Below are 23,520 nucleotides of genomic sequence, written 5' to 3'. Positions count from 1 at the left end.
CACATTTTTTCCATTTTTCCATTTATTTGTACACACAATTCTTTACATTTTATATACAAGAACTTACAGAGAATATATATATACAATTTTATATACATTAGCATTATCATTCTCATTATACCTATATATATATACTATATTATATATGAACACGTGTGTGTGTGTGTGTGTGTGTGTGTGTGTGTGTGTGTGTGTGTGTGTGTGTGTGTGTGTGTGTGTGTGTGTGTGTGTGTGTGTTTTACCTGTATCAAGGGTGGCTCCTAGGCCTTAGCCCATCTCCACCTTGCACGTCTGTGGTGATGCAGAAACTCAGCAAGCTTTTTATCGCTTGTGTATGTCCACCTTGCCACCAGGCCAACACCCAGGCAGCCGCTGCATGCCCCCAGGCACAAGCAGCCAAGCCTGGGTCTACTATTACCTTTAGTGCCATGAGCACAAATCCCACGCCCACCGGAGATAGTGCAATACCGGTGGGTGCCAGCAATCCCGTCCCCAGGTTGCCCAAACCTTGAAACCAGCGAAAAAAAAAAAAAAAAAAAACGAAGTAAATATTTACATATGTACAAAAGATAATAATATTTTGACTCTAAATCCTAGTAATACAATTCAATTTACATATCTGACAAGTCATCCTATTTATATTTAATGGGATACCAACATTTATATTAACTGCTCAGCTGTCAGATTTATACTCGATTTTGGATTTGAGTTCTTAGTTGAAGTCTTTTCTTAAAGACCGATTCTGCAAAGGTCTGGAAAGTCTCAAAGTTTGTTTTGTTCTCAACTAGTATTTTCACGTTGTCCTCAGCTAGACCTGGAACCTGATTAAGTAGCAATACTCGATGGTCTGTATATTGCGGACAAAACAGTAAAACATGGATCCAGTCCTCCATTTGACCACAGGTGCAAAAAGGATCCGGCTCCAAACCTCTGTCGAAAAGTTTGGCCCTCAGAAAAAATATTTTTTTCTCACAGGCAGCAGGACCCTTTCATGTCCACCGGCAACCTCCAAAACACTCATTTTCATTTCACACCTTTCTCTCTAAAAGTATCCCAACGCCCAAAATTCAGTCAGCCTGACGCCGGTTTATTTGACGCAAACACTGGACGGCCACTCATTTCCTGTTTTGGTTCTAATGGTGTCATAGATCAAAGGAGAGGCTTCGTATAATCTCGTTTCACGTCCTATTGTTCTTCCTTAAGCAACTCCTTTACGCCCGTTCTCAAATGGCACCCCTTTATCTAGTCCTGCTGTCTCTGTTTGGTTTCTCGTATTATTTGAATTACTTGTTTACCCCTTTGCTACTATTCTTAATTCTCACGCTTAAACTATCCATTACTAAATCTAGCGTTCTTCAAACTTTAACCTTACTTCTAGCAAAACACATATTTTTAATTTAATTTGTAAGATTTTACATCTTACAGTAGGATACTGAAATATGCAGGTGATATTATGACAGAAGAAAATATAAATAAATTTTCTATTTATACCCTGGCACGACCACTAGGTCAGAGGAGTTCACAGTTAATCATTTGCACAACGAATACAATCGTTAACCGTATTTAGCAGTCATGCGAGCTTGAACCACGACCACTAAACGCGTGTCTTGCACTCTCGCATTTGACCACGTCTTAGCAACATTAATTAATCTTACAATCTTTGGAAAGAGTGCATAAATAATCGCTCCGATATTATTCCCTTTATCTATCAGGGCTGAGTGAAAAGCAAAAGCCCTTTAAATTTCCTTTAACGTAAATAAGATTTGTTTCCCTTTTAAATAAAGTAAAATCATATAAAAATTGTTGTAACTGTGGCGCCAAACAAGAAAATACTAAAACTAAATATAAGTGCTTAATTAAATGTACAATTTCTAATAAACTAAGCTTATCCAGAAAACTAAAAACTTTCGTCTTCTAGCTAATTGTAGAAAACTTTAGTCTTCTAGCTAATTGTAGAAAACTTTAGTCTTCTAGCTAATTGTGGAAACATTTTCTCCAAGACTTGTTTTTATTAGTTTTCTTTCTAGCTTCGTAGTAGAGTCGATTTTCTATGCTGTGTTTCTCATACGCGAGGAAGTTACACTTATGGCGTGTGACCAGAATAATGCTTTAGAAGTGAAAGTAATGAGTACACTACATCTGTGGAGACACTAATGGAAAGACATTTACATATAAAACAAGCTTTTTATTACTGAAACTTCTAGATTGCTTAGAACATGAAAATCGAAAGAGTGATCATAGTTAGTTGTTTTTCTAGGTGAGACGCTTGTTAAGTGGTAATTGCAGTGATCGTCACGTATTTTGAACTGTCTCTGTCCAGCAAGTTAGACGTAAAGAACGCCAACGCAATGCAAACAAAAATAAAGCGAAAGATTAGTGGAAGGCGACGTTACTTAGCAACAGTGGAAATTGTTTCTGGCCATAACACACACACACACACACACACACACACACACACACACACACACACCGATTAGCTTTGTATTAGCAACATCCCCCCCCCCCGTATAGGAATGGGTTGGTCTGCTGTGTGTTGGTGAAGGCTCAAAGTACGGAACGGCCAATACCAAACTGTGGTTCGCACACGTGGTCATGTGCACCCGTTTTGTGGTCACTAGGCTACTGTAACTGGCTCAACACCAGTCGAACAACTAGCTAAAGGTCACACGTAGGACAGCCATGTGGGTCGAGGCCTGTGCTGAGCGTCCGTTGCCTCGTCACGTAGCACAGCAGCAACGCAGCACAGTGGCCTAACTAACCACCCAACACAACGTATGAATAGCATGACCAATCTCCCTCTTGGACTATGTGCCAGACATTAGCTCGTATATGATGTGGCAGTTGACAGCTGTCATGGGTACCCAACACTAACTGCGAAACAAGAGAAACTGTACCTTGCATGGGCATTCAGCACCAACATATGCAAATCTGTTGTCTGGTCAACTTTGTATCATGTTAAATGGCGTCCACATATGGCAAAACCACCAGGAGGCCACGGCATTTGGATGCGCTGTTGTTGTTCGGCAGGCTCGAGGATGTGGTGTTATGGTTTTGGTTCTCTGATTACCGTTAATCAACGGCTCGATGGATAGGCCTACCTTTCTTTCGTCGCCGACCCGTACACCCCTTTAAGACGACAGTACAGTACATCCAAACGACTCCACCGTCTATCAACAAGACAACGCACAGTGACAGAAGCCGAGGAAGGTTGCTAACTGGTTTCATGAACATGACAATGAATTCTCTGTCCTTCCATTGCTGCCCAACTCAACCGATCTCAACCTCAACTGAGCATGTTTGGGACCTATTGGAAAAGGGCTTACGACGCTACCACTATAACCTGACAGTGCGCGAGCATTACTGAACACACTGCGCAGCGCAATGGGTATTACTACCACAGGCCACTCTTCAACACCTTGGAGTCCATACCAAGATGTGCGGGCTGTATTATAGCAAAAGGTTCCCCCCCCACAAAGTAATAAAACTTCACTTTTATTACTTTAATAACAACACAAGCCTCGAAGGAACGAATTATGATGGCAAAAAATCTATATAGAAATATAAATTTGCAATCCTAGGAACAGTTGAGGCTTTTGATGAAAGCCTCAGCTAATTTCACCAAAGGTGAATGAAACTTTTTTGGTAAGAATAGACACCTGTTTCCTTTTCTGTTTAATGATTTTTCGGAGAATACGTCTGAATGACGCTGGAAACCTTATGCTCAAACATTTCTCACTTTCCTAAGTCCACTCTTGGGGAAATTATCGCGCGTGAGTGTATCGAAGTTTTTCGGTTCGAAATTCGTTACTTTTCTCCCTTCCTTACTCTTTCTTTTTTCTGGTTATTATCAGCTCTTTATTGCTAATGAAAGTATGATACTGTATATATTCTGTATTTGAATAGAACCATTTTTGTGTTTCCCAAATTCGAATAGCAATTATTAATACAATAATATGATAAAAATTTATTAATGTCAGCGGTTCGAAACGAGAAAAAACAAAAGCAGTTATATTACATCGATTCGTGCATATACATTTTTAGCTTCCCATAAATGGAAAGCGAACTTATGAGGTCGACACGTGTGTTTCTCTCTTGCAACTTTTATGGTTATAGTCCGATCCCGAACTAATTTAGTACATATGAGGCGATTCTGGAGTATTCTAATGGTAGTTTCATTTCGATCTGCCATATATAGTATAAAAAATGTGCCCACTACACAGAAATGCAGGCCACCCATACAGGTAGTAAAAAGACAGGAATCATCATCAGCTATACAGTATACACAAAATTCTGTCTCCACAGCAATATTAAAATAATTATAATTATTAGGAAAACGCAAAAAGATATGGCGCAAATTATTTTTTTAAATTGTTTAATTAAATATCTATTTTTTTTGTCACCGAGAAAAATCCCCCCCCCTCCACCCCCAACACACACATTATGATGAATTTATCTGGTCGTATTTCGCATGGAAACTGAAGGGGAAAGAATCTCAATATAACAACAAAAAACGAATATCTCCCTTACGCACTCATTAAAGTCATGTAATTTAAAGTTTAAATTTCATGACATCTGACAATCCAGACAGTGAATCAAGTTAATTAAACTGGGATGTTGGCGATGTTTCTGGACTGATGTTCCTCGATGTATGGAGAGTAATGCTTCTTCCCGTGGAATCCTGATGATCGGATTCCAGAGCAAGAAAGAGGGTTTAAATTGTTAACTAATTAAGTCTACTGGCTGCTAATGATAATTAGCAGTTACTTTATTTCTTCCTAGTCTGACGACAAAATTGAAAAGGAGCCAAGAAACTTCACCAACGCCCCCAGTTCACTTAACTTGATTAAATATGTATTTTTTAAGGCAGCCGATATATTAGCGCCTGGCGGACCACGTTTTGCGGAGCATACGGATTAAAAAAAAAAAAAAAGAAAAAAGAAACAAGCAAAATTAATTTTAACTGTCTTTTTTATTGCAATTTTTTATTTTACTTTCCGGGTTAGTTTTAATCAAACAGTTATCTGCTTTCATAATCTCCAATCAATTCATATGCCAAATTTCTCTGTTTTATGCGCTTTCAATTCTATAAATACACGTGCAGCAGACCAGAGTGAAGTTTTGTCGGTGTACACTGAACAGTCATGCCAATCATCCGGATTTTCTGGAATTTCCTCTTAAATGTACTAAGAACTGGAAGTCGACTTTTATGTGGAATGCTTAACGTGCACATCCTGCAATTTAATTTTTTCGTCCGTTTGGACAATTTTCAGGCTTGCCCGGAACCAGGAGAGCCTGACAGAGAGAAAATCAAGTAAGCGCAGAACCCGAGAACATAATGTAGATTTCCAGAACCAGCCCCAGGCCTATCAGCACTCTGTGCGAGACTTTTTTGGTGCGCCCTCTTCAACCTCTTATTAAGTTTATGAATTATATTTTTACTATTAACTGAAAAAATAACTGAAAGCTGTGGACTGTACGTCCACAGGCCACATGGGAAACGCCAGTGACCCGGGGCCATTTCTGGCAAGTTGAGCGACACGTTTATTCATTCGAATGCACGATAACTGAAATCCGAACTCTTCCGAATTGCTCGAATCGGAACGTAAGATTGACTTCATATCGCGACTTCAGATTTACAGCAAATCAGTGAATTTGTGGCGCATTTTGCGCCCACTAAATTTTGGCGCCCTGTGCGGCCGCGTTGCTCGATCGCCCCTGAAGCCGGCCCTGTAGATATCGTAGTCTGCGCCAGAGTTCAGGAAATGAAAATGAACGCCCGACATTCAGCTAATCAATATAAATCCGATTTTTTAAAAACGACCACGTTTGGGATATCAAAATAGGATCAAAGAGGAGTGAAGAGAGGGAGTACAAAATAATAACCTATCTTGCTAACAGCTTAGCTGTGAACGAGATTTAGGTCCTCGCAACTACCACGAAAAACGTTCTTCCCATTGTGAACTGTGACGCTAAAAACTGGGCTGCGTTTAATTCAATAGAATGAATAATAACTATACGAATACGGAATCCACGAATAACTGTTCCGCCCTCGGCCGTTGCGAAAATGAAGTAATGAGTTATTTATCGGTTGTTTATGAGCAGATGGCACAGATTGTAGTTACTTTCGTACTAAAAGAGGATTTCGGATTTGTGTCAATCTATGTACACGCTTACCGACATCCCTCACCTCGTTATAACGATACCGTAAAAATGATTTATAGAAATATTAAGAAGTCTTTGTGAAAAATAAATCATTGTCGTGACGTTATTGAAAAGCAGAAACGTCGTTTTAAAGTAAGCAGGGGTACTCATATACTATTTTTATTTGTTCTGTGATTATTCTATTCATTCGTTTCACTTCGTCAGTCACTTTTAAAAGGAGTTCAAAACGCTCATGAAAGGAAGCGTTATTCAGACATCAAATATGAGAGCAGCATGAGGAAGCTATGGTCTGGTTGGTTTTTTTTTTTTTTGTTTTTTTTTGTTAGTTGTTGGCGCATCGGCTTCTGTGGCCATAATGCACTTCCCAAACTTTGCATTTTACACTGATCCAAGCCCGAGGCGGGATTCGAACCCAAGACATTTTGGATTGCAAGGCAGGCACTTTACCCACCTGGCTAGCCCGGTTGGCGATCTGGTTGTATTCCAAATTACTTTGAATGGGACAGCCAATGCAATATATACAAAGGAACATAGTGGAGATTGTAAAGAAGGTTGCCTTTGATAATGTTGGAGAGGCTGATGTGGCCGATTTACAACCACGTGGTGAAGATCTGACCACCGAAGAAACTTCCTGAACGCGAGAACCAAAAAAGATAGGCAAAGAAGCAGCAGAATTAATTGGGTCAGACAGCATGGATTTGTTAAGAGGCCCTTGTCTGACCAATCTGATTGGATACTATAATGCAGTAACAAAGGAACTGGATACAAAAAAAAATTTTACGTCATATACTGTACTTATATTTCAGAAAAACTTTTTCGGTTACACAGGAAAGACTGCTGTACAAATTGGAACACTGCAGCCTTATGGGAACGTTACCACTATGGATAAAACGATGGTTGAGGGGAAAAGACAGTGTGGTTATCAATGGGAAATGTTCTTCTTGGACTATCGTTATTAATGGAGTTCCCCGGAGTTCAGTGCTGGGCCCAGTGTTTTTTAATAAAACAACACTGGGCCCAGCACAGCATTAATAAAAGCAAATCAGGTTTAATGTCTAAGTTTGAAGAAGTTACGATGGTTAATCAGGATATGCTGCTGTAATGAGATATAGAAAAATTAAGTAGACGGGCTGAGAAGTGGCAATCAAAGTTTAATTTTAACAAATGTAAAGTCCTGCATATCCTAGAATAACATACCCATAATGTGGGTGGTACCACACTCAACGTAGCGGAGAATGAAAAAGGCCTGGGGATAACTGTGCAGCCAAATTGAAGTTTTATTTCTAGGATATCTCGTTTTATCTGTGATATACATCCATTTTACCAGTAGGCATAAGAAAGTGATTGTCCCATTGTAAGGCAATGGTTAGACTACTCATGTCAATAGTCTCATATTTTAAACGACCTCAATCACCAACTACCAAAAAAAAAAAAAAAAAAAAGATGCTTTTAAGATGCACTATTTGCTTGATGTTTGCGGAGCAATCAAGTATGGGACATGATACTGCCATGGGGGATGTCTTTGTATGTGTGCGATGCAAGGAGTGTAAGGAGATAAGGCGACAACTCAGCGTTGTTATGGGCCTATATGAGAGCTTGAAGGACAGGGTGGATGCCCTCGAAGGATTACAAGTGAGGGGCCCATCAAGCTCTCAGCTGCCCACACCAATCGAGGCAGAGCTTGCACTTGGTCATCGCGCAACACAGCGGCAACCCCCAAGGCAGAATGCTCTGGTCCCAAAGGAACTAGTAGTTGTTGGTGACTCTATTGTCAGGGAAACGGGAAACATGCTTTGTAAAAAGGATAGGTGGAACAGGACCAGGGTATGTCTGCCAGGGGCAAAGGTTGATGACGTTGTAGAGCGAATATCATCTTTTAAGGGCACAAAAGGTGATATAGTTGTACACATTGGCACTAATAATATTAAGAGTAGGAGACCGGCAGAATTACTTAACAAGTACAGGTCACTGTTGAACAAAAGCCGAGAATTAGGGTTGAATTTGAAAGTGTCTGCAATTCTGCCCAGACACGATAGGAGGGAGTATATGATGAGAGCCCTGTCAATCAATTCGGCCCTGGAAAGATTGTGCAGGGCTCAAGGGGTAGAATTTTTTTCAGCCTGGTCTGTACTTGTTAACAGGAGAGACTGCTTCTACAGGGATGGGATACACTTAAATAGAAAGGGTGCAAGAATGTTTGCTGATGCTATCGAGGCAGTGTTAGGTGGGTCGGAAAACTGCTAGATTGGGGGGATACAAGGACTAATAGATTAACAGTAGCCACTGGCAGAGGTGAAAGTGATTCTTGCACTGCTTCTATTGGAATGAGCCACAGCCTGGAAAATAAGATGCAGGATATTTCAGAGACTGCTGGGAATCATTGGGGTACAAGTAAACACATGGGTTGTGTTAGGGTAGCTAAGAAAAAGAACAGGTGCATGTATACTTGTGTGTACACCAATGCTAGGAGTTTAGTAAATAAATTTGATGAATTTGAGGTATTGCTCAAAACATCAAAGGCAGATATTGTGGGGATTTCAGAGACGTGGTGTCACACAGATATAAGGAATGCAGAACTGGAATTTGGGGAGTACAATGTCTACAGAAAGGATAGACAGGATAGGAAGGGAGGAGGGGTTATGCTATTAGTTAAAAAACACATAAAATCCAAGGAAGTGAAGCCAGTCCACATCACTGGACAGTGCAGTGTCGAGTCAGTTTGGTGTGACATAAGCATTGGGAGATCAAAATTGAGAGTAGGAGTGTGCTATAGGCCTAATGACTCTGATGAGTATAATAAGAAACTGTTCGGAGAAATAGAGTGGGCCAGTAAATCAGAGAGTCTTATAATGGGGGATTTTAATTTCCCAGATATTGACTGGAATTTGGGGGCTGGTCACTCACACAGTAGCAAGGCTTTTGTGGATTTGTTGGATGATTGTTTTCTACATCAGCATGTTCGGGAGGCAACTAGAGGGAGTAATACTCTTGATTTGATTATCAGTAGTGATTCTTCATGCATTAAGAATCTGCAGATAAATGAACCACTAGGTGGCAGTGATCACAGTGTGCTGAAGTGGGAGTTACTCAAAGAGGTAACTACCATTAGGGGTAAAGGGAAGGGTTATTGCTTTCGTAAAGGCGACTACAATGGACTGAGACAGTATTTAAATTCTATACAGTGGGATCAACTGATGATATTGCCAACAGCAAATTCAAAATGGGAAGCATTCAAAGTACTTATCTTGGAAGCTACTAGGCTTTACATACCAACTAAGAAATATTGTTCAAGGTTTAGGCCTAAATGGATGTCAGATGAACTAATGAGGCATATGGCAGAGAAGAAAAATGCATGGGATACATACAAATTAACACGTGACACAGACGCCTATGATAGATACAAGTTGATCTGTAACCAAGTTACAAAGGAGGTTAGGCAGGCGAAGGCAGATTACGAGAGATCCTTGGCAAGGGATGCGAAGAAAAACAGCAAAGAGTTCTTTACTTATGTAAACTCTAGAAGGAAGGGGATGAATCAGATTGGTCCACTTGAGATCGATGGGTCAACTGTTGATGACCCTGCTCAGGTAGCTAACAAACTAAATGAATATTTTGCATCGACATTCACACATGAGGAGTTATTCAGCGAGGGGAATGCCAGAGGTGTATTCAACTCTAGCAGTAAGCTAGAGAATCTTGTAATAACTGAGAGCAAAGTGGAGGAGAAATTGTTGAAGATAAACACAAGAAAGGCACCTGGGGTGGATGGGATCTATCCAGTTATATTAAAGGAGGCAGCAAAGGAAGTAAGCAAACCCTTAGCCATAATTATGAGAGCTTCCTTGGACTCAGGGGAGGTACCCATGGACTGGAGATGTGCAAATGTGACCCCAATTCACAAAGGGGGATCAAAGGCTGACACAAGTAATTATAGACCTGTGAGTTTAACTTCTGTTCCCGGAAAATTAATGGAGGCACTGGTTAAAGAAGCACTGCAGGATCATCTAGACAAGACTTCAGTTATAACTAGGACACAGCATGGTTTTGTTAAGGGTAAGTCTTGCCTGACCAATTTGATTGGATACTATGATTCAGTGACAAAAGAACTGGATGCAGGGAATAACTTTGATATCATATATTTGGATCTTAGAAAGGCTTTTGATACTGTTGCACATGGAAGACTGCTGCACAAATTGGAGCAGTGTGACATTGGAGGCAAATTGCTGCTATGGATAAAGGGGTGGTTGAGGGGGAGAAGACAGAGAGTGGTAATCAATGGACACTGCTTATCGTGGACTAATGTTATTAGTGGAGTCCCTCGGGGTTCAGTGTTGGGTCCTTTATTGTTTTCTGTATTTATAAATGATATTGATGATGGTATATCAGGCTTAATGTCCAAGTTTGCAGACGGTACGAAGGTTGGCAGGGTTGTCAAGGACACTACTGACACTATGCTGCTGCAACAGGATTTGGAAAGGTTGAGCAGATGGGCTTCGAGGTGGCAAATGAAGTTTAACATTGACAAATGTAAAGTACTACATATGGGAAACAGCAACCCCAGAGCAACGTATCAACTGTGTGGTACTACACTGACAGTGGTAGAGAGTGAAAGGGACCTGGGGGTGGTTGCGCAGGCAGATATGAAGTTCTCTGAGCAGTGCAGACGGGCTGCAAGAGTAGCTCATGGTGTATTGTCAATGATATATAGGAATTTTTCTAGCAGGGATAAGGAGGTGATTATTCCCTTGTATAAGGCAATGGTCAGGCCACACCTAGAGTACTGTATACAGGCCTGGAGGCCTCATTTCAAGAAGGATGTAGAGCTGCTGGAACGAGTACAGAGAAGGGCAACTAGATTGGTGAATGGGACAAAGGGGTGCTCTTACGAAGAAAGGCTTAAGTTTTGCGAATTACAGTGTCTGGAAACTAGGCACCAGCGAGATGATCTGATAGAGGTGTACAAAGCCTTGAATGGTTTGAGCATGATCAATGCTGATGGGATTCTTCCTCTTGCTCAGAATAATCACCTGAGAGGGCATAAATTCAAATTGAGGAAAGACAGATGTAGGATAGACGTGCGGAAATTTGCCTTTAGCCAGCGGGTGGTTGGTAGGTGGAACAGACTTCCATCCCTCGTGGAAGTTGATAGCCTAAATAAGTTTAAGACTCAGCTGGACAGGTATTTTGAACGAACAGAGGGGTGAAGTGGAAGTGGTTATTTATTTATTTTTTATTTATTTACTTATTTTTTTGGCTGATGCTGCATAAGCTTGCTTTCTTGCATCAAATGCCTCTACTAATGCTAATGCTAATACACAGGATCTTCACCGTCTCTGCCCGAAAAGATAAAAAGCACAAACATTCATTTTTTTTTTTTTAAATTCTACTTCCATGGTTATAAGTCTGCTGGTGGATAGTTTCACGTTAAATAAACTAATGATCAACGTAGTTTAAAATTTTCTCTCTCTCTCTCTCTCTCTCTCTCTCTCTCTCTCTCTCTCTCTCTCTCTCTCCTTTAATATTACACTGTAATACAGCTAGGCAGTTTTCATTAGTCATTTACAGAAAATAGTAAGCTTATTCTTTTTCTTGAAATTTTCTATGTAATTTATTTTTCAAGGAAACAGATCTGTTTTCATCATAACATGGCAATATACGGATAGTTTTCATTCACTTAACGACATTTCGCTTTACGACTCGTTCTCAAGTCGTATGTCGACATAACTCTGTCGTTAAGCGCAGGGGCGGACTTTGGCCTAGGCAACTGCCTAGGGCCCGTAATTTTTTGGGGCCAGTAAAACGGTTTTATTATACATTTTTTCATTATTTTATTTCAAATAAATTTATAATGTTCCACTTGTTTCGCGCCGATCAATCTTTGCACGCCGCGCTATCTGGTGAATCATCGTGTATACCGCGCCAGGCGCGACGATTCAACAGCTAGCTCTAGTCGCACATTGGTTAGGTAGATTTAGTTACTTAATCAATGCCTCTGTTGTACGTTGGTATGAACTATTTGATTTAAGTTGGCAACTTCAATAATAGAGTTCAAATGTTTTATTCCGAATGTGTAAACATAACGAGTGTTCGAACAATTTTTAGTGAATTTTATGTGAATTTCAAGTAAACAAGACAAGAATTTCAAGAAACAAGTAATAGAAGACCTTTTTTAACCCATTCATCTGTATTCCTCCATTACAATTTCTGAAAGGTGGCAACCCTAGGTGGGGTTCGAAATGAGAATCTTGCCTAGAGCCCGATTTTCCTTAATCCGCCACTGGTTAAGCGAAGTATATCCGTAGTCATAACTGCCTCTGCTTTGAAGCTCTGAAAATGATGATTACATTACGTATTTAAAAACAAAAATGTAGCTACGTATAACCGAAGTTTATACGTTCCTGAATCCAGTGTTGGATTCAGGAACTTGGAGGGGGGGGAGTCTCTCACATCTCGTAAAAATGTCTCAAGGAATACTCAAGCTAGCTTGTAAATCATCCCCGCCCTTCCTTCCTTACCCGATTCAACTCTTATAATCCTCATCCTTCGATAACGTTGGTTTGGACTCTTGATTTTTTAAGGAGTCCTTATGTGCTGTAATGTAATAACTAGATCGTATGTATAGCTTAGCTTAATTTTCAGCACTCACCTTATAGTAATCCACTTAGCTGGTGGAGAGTTTTACCACATACATAGTGGTTATAGAATTCTAATAACTTACAGGGATTGTGGGTTTCTTAAAAAAAAATTTTTAAGAAAGGAAAGTGCACCTTCCATTCCAAGGTTGCCATTAAATTAAATTAAATGAAGAAAAAATAGAATTTCTCCCCCATTTGTAATTTAGCACGCATTAAGTTTCCACGTGCACTGAAATGTATTTCGGGAACCCAACCCGTATATAACACAAGCGCGCTCTTCCCCCCCCCCCCCCCCCACTATAGCTAACTGAAGACGAGGAATCTCGAAAGTCGCTCGTGCGCGACTATTAGCTTCTATTTTTCCTTCATTTAATTTAATTTAATGGCAACCTTGGAATGGAAGGTGCACTTTCCTTTCTTAAAAAAATTTTTTATAGCCCACAACTTAGTTTTAAACCCATAATCCCTGTAAGTTATTAGAATCCTATAACCACTATGTATGTGGTAAAACTCTCCACCAGCTAAGCGGATTACTATGAAGTGAGTGCTGAAAATTAAGCTAAGCTATACATACGTTGGTTTGGATTCAACACAGAGAATGAGGGACAGAAAATCTATCACTACGTTACCTGATTAACAGTTATTCCAGCGACGGTCGGTTCATTTTCAAGGGCTGCTTCCAAGGTAGTATCTGCCACAATAATTGCATATTTTTTGCTGCACAAAGGTGCTTTCGCCGCCAATGACTTATCTTTCATCAGTGAGGAAGATTTCTATCCTTGGAGAATTAGTTCATGACTGCTGAAAAACGAATCTATAAATGTACTTGGATGTCATAACAAAACAAAACAAAACAAAACAAAAAAATATATTATTAATCTTATTTTAAACAAAAATTACTTTTAACTGCTGCCTTTGCTTTGAAAATAATGAAAATTGCTTTGAAATAATGGATGGCATAATCAGTACTGACAACTAAAGTTTGTAACATGCCGTGGCTGGCATGGAAATCAGTTTCGAAATGTATTGAACGAGTTAGCTGAACGAGTTATTGAACAAGTCTCCTTTAACCCAAGCACGGTACTAAGTACTATAGGTTCTAATACCTCTCGTGTTTGGGGTTCACATAAAAAAAAAAAAAAAAAAGGGTGAAAATATGAGTGTTTCCATAAATAACTTTAAGCCAACAGCATACCTCAAAACTATTGGAGTCTACTAAGATCTCTATTTCGAAATTAAAAAAATAGCAAAAAAAAAAAACATGACAGGCTTCCGGAACAGTCTCCTGTCAACAATCACGCAAACTCTGATTTAGGAGTCACCTGGGATAAATTCACATTCTCGCACTGCTTTGCAAATACCAAGGAAAAAACTTCTGCAGCTCTCTGGAGAACAAAGCAATAACGCACCGGCATTTATCATCCAATTCTCGTAATACAACGTCCTGAAATGTGTCTCTCTGTTGCCCTCTATTTACTATTCGACTCAAAAGCTTTCACATCATCGAATACTGGATCCTTCAGAGGCTAAACGGTGAGACTCGAAAACCATTTACAGTCTCAAGAAGCACCCTCTACAGTCTACACCATCCTTAACTGGATCATTCTTAAGGAATGATCCAATGATCTATTCATTAGTTATAATCAGAACCATCATGATTACTCTGGCCAAATTACTCACATCAAGAATAGACGCACCAAACCTTTCTGGAATTCTTTCTCTTCCTCGCAGCCAGAGGATCATACGGAATTGAACTGAACGGAACTGTACGCTCCAACGATGACCGGCTCAGAAGCCTCCAAAGGATGTTCACGCCCAATAAATCTCGAGAACTGGCTGGACATAAATAACGAACAACTCGTGCCAATAATCTGTACAGAATTGACATTTTTCAGCGAAAAAATTGGTTTGTATCAGCTGAAGCGCCCTAGCCTGTAGCTTCTGCGAACTTAGTAACAACTCCGGTGTCGCACCTCCTGCAAAGTTTAGTATCGCCTTTTCAAGAATAACCAACTTGATACCTGTTTTGACATTCACCATTTCATTAACTTGTCATCAAACTTACTCTCAAACGATGTTACTTTCTCTATTCCAGTGCTATATACATTTTACTTTAATGTTATTATTTGTTTATTATATACTTCAATAGCATGTACAGTAGTGCTGTACAAGAGTGAAGTGTGCGCTTCAACTGATTAAAATAAATAAATTCATCAATTATTAAAACTTCATTTCTGAAAATATTGGCGTTTTCAGACACTTGACTTTCATCGAGCACACATTTGTCGAAATAGAGCCGCTCGCCCTCCTATTCCGCTTTACAAAAAAAAAAAAAAAAAAAAAATGTTATAATGTAGCGCAAGAAATATTTTTATTTTAAAATGGGTTTTAAATAAATATTTTATTTATTTACATGTATTAAAAATTTATTTAAATATTAATCTATTTAATTAAATGATAATTAGAATTTTCAAATAAATTAATTAAATGACAATTATAATTTATTTGAAAATAACTATATTTAGCTGTAAAATTAACAAGAAATAAAATGCAATACACACATTTTAAAAACAAAATAAAATTACTTTTCGAACCTTTAGCCCAGAGAGCTTACTAGCAGTTTCGTTTTTAATCGACAACATTGCCAACTGTGAGCCTCTCGTTTCATTGAGGACCAAAAGTAGGTTTTAATTAGTTTCAATTTTGAGAAATTTCTTTCGGCACCGGAAAGCAACCGTTATTAATATGGTCAGTGAAATACGTAGCGACACCCATGTTCGGGAAGGTATCGTTCATTTTTACTTTTTACAATATCTAGCTGAAATAAAATGTAATAGAATTAGAAATTTTGAACCCGTTAATTGATTTGTTAGGCACCAGCGAAATATTTTTAATATAATTGGCATAGATCAGTGGCCGGATTACCGTTTCATCAAGCCAAATACACTGACTGTTGGCAGTAGGCCTTCTCAACGTCACCAAAATCACCAAACCCGAATAGTAGAAATTGCATTAATGGATGAATTGCCCTCCGTTCGGCTGGCAAAACTGCAGGAATTCTCGATAAAATACCGTTGTTAGTAAGCTGTGCACGTCCCTAGATGGTGCTGCTGCTAAAAATCCATATGCTTTTCCATCGCAATTTTTAGTCTGGTGGTGATGAAACAGCAAATGAACAGAAAATTGATAACAGAAAAAGTATACGAAACCGTAATTTCAACGAAAATTTTAATATTGTTCCTACAGGAATTTTGTTGGGACCGACAAAAAAAAAAATAAATAAAATAAAATAAATAATAAATAAATAAATAAATAATAAGAGCCCGAAAAGCGTAAACTCTGAGACTTAAATCGCTTACTGGACTGGTAAAACAAGCCTAACGGGATCACTAAAATATTCTTCCCATAGAAAAATCTGTAAGTTGTGAAGTGTCTTTAATTTTATCTACTCCCTCGAGGAGTAGATCTCTTTCAGTGTGGGCATACAACAAACAAAAAGAAACATTTTCACACGGAGGGGGTTCCCTTCCCCTACCCGAACATATCTGTAATAGTTTGTATTCTTTGGTAGTTTCCCGTTTTACTGAAATAATTAAACCAATCAAATTAATTAAACTGAAACAAATCATTTCTTCAGATTATGGAAGTGAAGATGAAATTAAAATATGTATTAAAAATATTAAAAGATAACATCGCGGATCTGAAAATAATTAGTAAAGATTTGAAGGTAAAATAACACCTCTGACTGATTATTCTCGAAACTACTATTATCAGTTTTAATTAAGAGAAAGTGTTTCATTTGGTGTCATCCTCGTCTTTACTCAGTCTATTTCAAATAACTTTTATAAGAAATTCTGGACGATTAATTACAAAATTTTCCGTCACCCAACTAGAGATGTGAAATTAAAACCTGTTAAAACGTTCTAGAAGATGAGCAAAGGTTTGCTCATCTTCGAAATCCCCACTGGAAATTGGCAGATAAACGAAAAAAAAAAAAAAAAGAAGGAAAGAAAGAAAAGAAAACGCTTTAGCTATATATACGAACTCCCATTTTCACTCTGGTCCCTCTCACCCCTTGCCACCGCACAGCGCAAACACAAAGTGATACTGTATATGTAAAAAAAAAATTTTGTTGACTGGGCATAAATATTATAGAAAGAAAACTATATTAAATAATAATATTACTATTATTATACAGTATAATAATAACAGTAGTAAGATATACGGGGTTGTTAAAATTAAAATATCCCTATGTAGAGGGCTTTGGAGCGAGTTCTGGTACTCAAACTGAAGAGAAATTTGGACAACAGGTACAATAAAGAATGCGCTCGCCATTTATTGGAGAGAAAAAAATTAGTTACAAAATTTGTCACTATATGGCGCTGTGGAAATACAAATCACTCGAACAGCTCTACAATTGTTCAATATATCCTCCATTTTGGTCAACAACAGTTTCCATTCGAAGAACAGCATTTTCTACAGCAGAACGTAACATGTCAACTGGAATAGCCACATGACGTCTAATGCTATCTCCTTCAGATCTACCAGAGTTCGACATCCTTCCCGATACACCTGGTTCTTCAAAAAATCCCACAACCAGAAGTCGCATGGCGTAAGGTCCGGTAATCGGGGTGGCCAAAATGTCTGGAAACAACGGCTGATGACCCGTTCGTCTGTAAAGTGTTGCCTTAGCAATCTTTGGACACAACAGTGGATATGGGGTAGCGCACCATCTTGCATGAATATGGTATCCTGAAGGCCCCACGTTGTTGCAGCTCTGGTACTGCGAAATTTTCCAACGTTTCATAATATCGCTGCCCAGTGACGGAACATGTGCGGGGTCCAGTCGGTGTCACCTGTTCAAAAAAATATGGTCCAATCATGAATGTGGCCGTAAATCCACACCACACTGTCACTTTTGGAGAATGCAACAGGACCTCTTGAATAACTCGTGGATTTTCTGTTGCCCAAATGCGACAGTTGTGCGTATTCACTTGTCCATTTAAGCAGAAGTGGGCTTCATCACTTGAAAAGGATGTTACATGGCCAAGTGATATCCACTGTCATTCACGCCAGAAACTGGCGCCTCCGTAACCAGGTGGGAAGGAGCAGCAGTGCGTAGCACACGCTTCTTGATTAGACCGGGGTTCGAGCCCGTCACCACCAAATACGGAGAATGCGGAAAGGTCAGGGAATGACCACCGCATATCCCCGGAGCAATATGGCCTTAGTTGCTAATGCTTCTAAAAACCAAACAAGAAGCAAACAACAAACGCCAGAAACTGAAATGCGTATGTGAAGCGAATATCTGCATCACCATGCTTTAGCTGCTGTAGCATGTGCATCTTATAAGGGTAGTATCGCAACACCTGATGCATTACTAGCCTTACAGTGGAATACGGCATGTCCACTTCACGAGAAACAGCTGGCACACTTGCGCTACCACATGGAGATTGACTTGATAATTCCACGACAGCCATAGCCACGTCTTCAACACCAGAGGATGTCCCCTCGTTTTCGACCTCTAACTGGTTGAACACCAAGATGTCCTGTCGTTTCAAACTTCGCAATGATTTTGCGGACAGCACAAACAGTCATAGATCCACGTGGGCCTTATGTGCTTCTGACGCCTGAATCCTCTGATAGCCGCAACTGCATTGTTGCTATTCTGATAGTACAGCTTCACTAATAGCGCCTTTTTCTGCATGGTATTGCTGCTGTAGTGCAGGCAAACATCTCTATGATTTTGAAGAGACTGCTTTGCTTTTATACAGTACGGTAGAGCTGAGTAGTGGCGCTGTGGCAATAACTTATAATCGTAATAAAAGCATAATCGTAACTAAGATAGTTACGCGCCATACAGTGAAAAATTTTGTAAATATATATATTTTTTTCCAATAAATGGCGAGCGCATTCTTTATTATACCTGTTGTCCAAATTTCTCTTCGGTACGAGCCTTAGAACTCGCTCCAGAGCTCTCTGGATAGGGATACTTTAATTTTAACAACCCTGTATATAATAATAAATAAGAGCCACTATACGTTATCTCTTACGTTTCCGGTATCGGTTGCTAATGTGCTGAAGTCATTTAGTAATTAAAAATAATAAAAGATGGTATTGTATGTACGAGCGCCAAAGCAACTAAGACGCTTAGGCGACAGTATATTTTATCTGTAAACTGCGTCTATTCTGTGGTTGATTTGTCTGTTTGCTGGACCCGAGTTTCCGGAAAGGAGATAAAAAAAAAAAAAAAAAAAAAACATAAAATGTTCTCACCACATTGACGGGATTCGCTCTCAGGCTTTTTCCGCGCACTGTGGCGAGACTGATTATATCAACGCTGCTACCGCGAAAACACGTAATAAAAGGGCAAATTATTTTGTTTTCATTTGTTGAATATTACTTTAATATGTATATATAATGAACTAATATTTTCACCAGTAATTCAGTGGTGCATCATGTTAATAAACATAGAGCATGGTGTGGGCCTTCGATGATCTTTGCAATAGAGGTACAAAAATTCTAGCCCCGACACTGCATGCATCAGAACTGCTACAATTTATTCCCTCAGTGGCGCCCTTTTTTCTTTTTTTTTTTTTATTTATCTCTTGATTAAATAAATACTTCTCTGTTATACTCCGAAACGACCGCGCAGAGTCAAAGGTGGTTACAACATACAGATATGCAAGAAATATTATCCCCTGGCAATTACTGCCGTAAAGGGAATAACAAATAAAGATTATTTATTTATTGTCCATTTTGAGCCATCACGCATATTACAATATGCAACGTGTATAATTCTTCTTTGACCCTAACTACTCAGTTTATCGCGGTTGTGTAGTAAATTAATTATCACAATTATTCCGTTTTAAATTATGCATTTATTTAAGTTTAATTTATATAACCATTATTTTTTAAATTTACAATAGCATCTTGCGAATGACATTTACCTTCCGTCGCTTTTTTTTTTTTTTTTTTTAGAGTACTGCTAAGAGACTATTTATTTATTTATTTTATTAACCTCAAACTACAATAAAGATCGCCCTTCTCTTTTCTTTCCTCTTCCTTACAAAGTAATACCGAATGAGAGAAAATATTCTTTTGAATTCTAATATTGAAATAATAAACGTCTCATAATGTTAATCGATACTGTATATTCAAGAAGTATTAAATCAATATTTAGCAACAGTCATATTCACAATTAATATGAACTAATAGCAGCAGCAGTTACATAAAGATAAAATTATGAACTATTTGTTTAAAATAATACATTATTATTCATTCTGTATACAGTAAACTTAAATGAAAAGTTCTCATTAAACAACATAAACAAAGTTTATTTTTTTATAACTTACAAATGGAAAGACAAGTGCGTACTTTATTCATTACTTGGAAGCGGTGAACTCTAACGTTAGCTACCGTTGACTTACTTTCGCTTTTAGAAACATATTTAGTTATCAATCCCACAGATGACAAGCACAGCAATACTCACCAAACATGTAAAAACCCACAGCGCGCCCAACACGCAAAGCAAATGGTAGCGAATAACAGCACTTGTTGCGTCTAAATGGCACCAAGTACTGTGGCGTCTGCTTCTGCTCAGCCAATCATTTGTGCGTAACCAGACGACATAGGAATGGAAAGAGCATACGAACTGTGTGATCTGAAAATATTCAATTTATCGGTGCACGCGGAGGCAAGTGAATTCTGTATATAGGCACAAAATATGCAGCGAATTATGTATATTTTCTGCTCGTTCTAAATATATGTTTCTGACTGTATCCCGATTAATTAAATATAGAAAGTAATTTTAGACCCATTTAGCGACGAATAATCTTTGGATAGGTTGTCAACGGCTGGGTCCGTAATAAAAGAGAGAATATGATTTGCTATATGTTGCATGTTTGCATATGTATTTACTACTAATGGGAAATAAAGCGATAGCTAAAGTATGTGTATTTAAATAATGCCCTGGGTGGAAAAGCAAGGGAAAAGGAATACAGTACTGTACTAGGTTTCACATTTACAGTAATCCCTTGAATCACATTTACAGTAATACGTTCCTGAAAAGTGTCACGGTTGGCAAGATTATAGAAAAAAAAAAAAAAAAAAAAAAGATGTAAACTTTACTTTTTAAAGAAAAATTAAACGTGATAGAGTTTTAAATGTTTATTGAAGTGAATCACATCAATTTACACTTAATACTTTGGCGACGTTTCGGAGATCAATTGAAACTTGTCATCAGGCCTATAGGGGAAGTCGAAACATGAAGGGATGTCAAATTAGCAATTGTATGGTTACAAATGCTAACTAAATTGATAACTAAATATGTTTCTGAAAGCGAAAGTAAGTCAACGGTAGCTAGCGTTAGAGTTCACCGCTTCCAAGTAATGAATAAAGTACGTACTTGTCTTTCCATTTGTAAGTTATAAAAAAATAAACTTTGTTTATGTTGTTTAATGAGAACTTTTCATTTAAGTTTACTGTATACAGAATGAATAATAATGTATTATTTTAAACAAATAGTTCATAATTTTATCTTTATGTAACTGCTGCTGCTATTAGTTCATATTAACTGTGAATATGACTGTTGCTAAATATTGATTTAATACTTCTTGAATATACAGTATCGATTAACATTATGAGACGTTTATTATTTCAATATTAGAATTCAAAAGAATATTTTCTCTCATTCGGTATTACTTTGTAAGGAAGAGGAAAGAAAAGAGAAGGGCGATCTTTATTGTAGTTTGAGGTTAATAAAATAAATAAATAAATAAATAGTCTCTTAACAGTACTCTAAAAAAAAAAAAAAAAAAACGGACGGGAGGTAAATCTCATTCACAAGATGTTATTACTAATTTAAAAAATAATTGTTAAACAAATTAAACTTAAATAAATGCCTAATTTAAAAAGAAATAATTGCGATTATTAATTTACGACACAATTGCAATAAACTGAGCAGTTAGGGTCAAAGAAGAATTATACAATTGAACATTCGAATATGCCTCAAAATGGATATTTCTTGCATATATGTATGTTGGAACCACCTATGACCGTGTGCTGTCGTTTCGGAGCATAACAGAGAAGTATCTATTTAATCAAGAGACTAATAAAAAAAAAGAAAAAAAAAAAGCGCCACTGAGGGAATAATTGTTACAGTTCTGACGCAGTAAAGTGTAAAGTATTTGATGTCTAACGGCACTAGGGGTTCCCCCATCTCCGTGTTGTATGCATTGTGGGTGTAACACAAAGGTCTGTAAAAGCCAGAGATTTATATAAAAAGTGTATGGGCAGTGTCCTGTTTTGTATAGTGTCATGGTATGTTGTATCTCGACCATTTAGCCGTTGCCCTCACTTCCCCCTTGGAGGCAGGTCAGGGTACCCAGTATATTCAACACTTTGGCAGGCCCCGCCACCTAGTTTCCGGAGATTTCAGTAGCTAGGGCCTAAAAAAAAAAAAAGTTATGCGTGGGGCTTATCTTTAATAATGCTATTGCTAGCCCGAAAGTTTTTACCTTCCCTGTAATTCCAACAAATCTAAATTAATAATCAGTTATCAATATTGTAACAGAGCAATATCAAGCCTGAGTCGTGAAACTATTGGGAACCTATCTCCAGTTGGAAGAATAGAGAAAATTATTCCCATTGTAACTAGGCAAAGTTTGGGTCCCAGGGAACGTGAAAACCTCTCGCTCTAACTAGGTTATACGAATTTCTCTCCATATCTAATAAGGAGTAAGGTAAAGTCGTCCTAGTCCCTACCAGATCTAGAAATGAATTAATTAATGTGCAAAGGGAAAGGAATGCAGGAGCCTGGCTTCTCACGATACATAAAGGATTTTACCACCGGGAAAGAGATGGGAATACAGGATGGCGTCGGAGGTTGGCCGAAAGGGAAAGCAGCCATGGGAGAGTAGGTGGGCATTTTTATTAATGTCTCCGACACCATGACGCCAAGTAAAACACCCAGAGACGAGGGAACCCATTTGGGGCATGAGCATTTCCTGGACCATCTTGGACAGGAAACTCGTGACTTCCAGTGGCCAATGAGAGAGTTTTGCTCTAGAAGACAAAGGAGAGCACAGAATATAAAAAGGGCCCAAAATGAGACCAAAGGGTTGTCACCGTCGTAGGCTCTGCTGGTTTTGGTCGCCATCGTTCCTATGTTTGCTGAAAGATCATCGCCTTAGTTGCTCTAGGTTCGCCGTTGTATAGTGGATCCCTGCAGTCATCGATGTTGGTCGCCGTCACTGCCTAAGTCACCATCGGCGTCTCGCCCAAGCCTCTTCAGTAGCTGTCCGCACCATCCGTTCTGGCTGAAGAGATAGAATTGTGATGGCCAGAGAAGACCATAGTCTACTCCACTATAGAAGGAACAACCTTCTATAGTGGGCCCCAGGACAAACCAACATAACTTGGTAAGCAGACCATTCTTAACTTGTGAATGAAAATGTGTGAAACAGCCAAATTTATGTTGAACTAAATGCTTCCTTTCTTATTCTCTCTTATATGCAGAAATTAGTGTTTATTCAATAAGGTATGGAATAACTATGATTTCTCGAAGGTACCAATGATACTTTTTCCTTCCTCCTAGTAAACCAAACGCAAAACATAATCAAATAGTTAAACATAATTAGATATTGGTAATATCAACGTAGAATGTATTGAGCATTACAGCTCCGATTCATACTATCTAACTCATTTTTTTTTTAAAACTCTT

The 23,520-nt window shown here is 38.5% G+C and overlaps 1 protein-coding gene across 2 annotated transcripts in view; it reads right to left on the bottom strand.

Annotated features, from left to right (window-relative positions):
* Positions 1 to 23,520, bottom strand: part of LOC150087302 (uncharacterized) — a 78,690-nt gene that overhangs the window by 47,064 nt on the left and 8,106 nt on the right. The window contains exons 1-2 of one of the 2 annotated variants that reach the window (XM_090371966.1): positions 20,153 to 20,234; positions 13,427 to 13,598 (exon numbers count right to left, since the gene is read on the bottom strand). In XM_090371966.1, the coding sequence (XP_090228092.1) occupies positions 13,427 to 13,555 (129 nt within the window). In that variant the 5' untranslated portion in view covers positions 13,556 to 13,598; positions 20,153 to 20,234. Of the gene's footprint in view, positions 1 to 13,426; positions 13,599 to 20,152; positions 20,235 to 23,520 lie in introns of those variants that run through there. The other variant, XM_090371967.1, reaches the window with a different exon arrangement.

Source organism: Mastigoproctus giganteus, chromosome 4 (assembly GCF_048544385.1).
Source record: "Mastigoproctus giganteus isolate SK-2022 chromosome 4, ASM4854438v1, whole genome shotgun sequence".
Lineage (NCBI taxonomy): Eukaryota > Metazoa > Arthropoda > Arachnida > Uropygi > Thelyphonidae > Mastigoproctus > Mastigoproctus giganteus.
The sequence above is the reverse complement of the archived record's forward strand: the minus strand, read 5'-3'. Positions and strand labels throughout refer to the sequence as shown.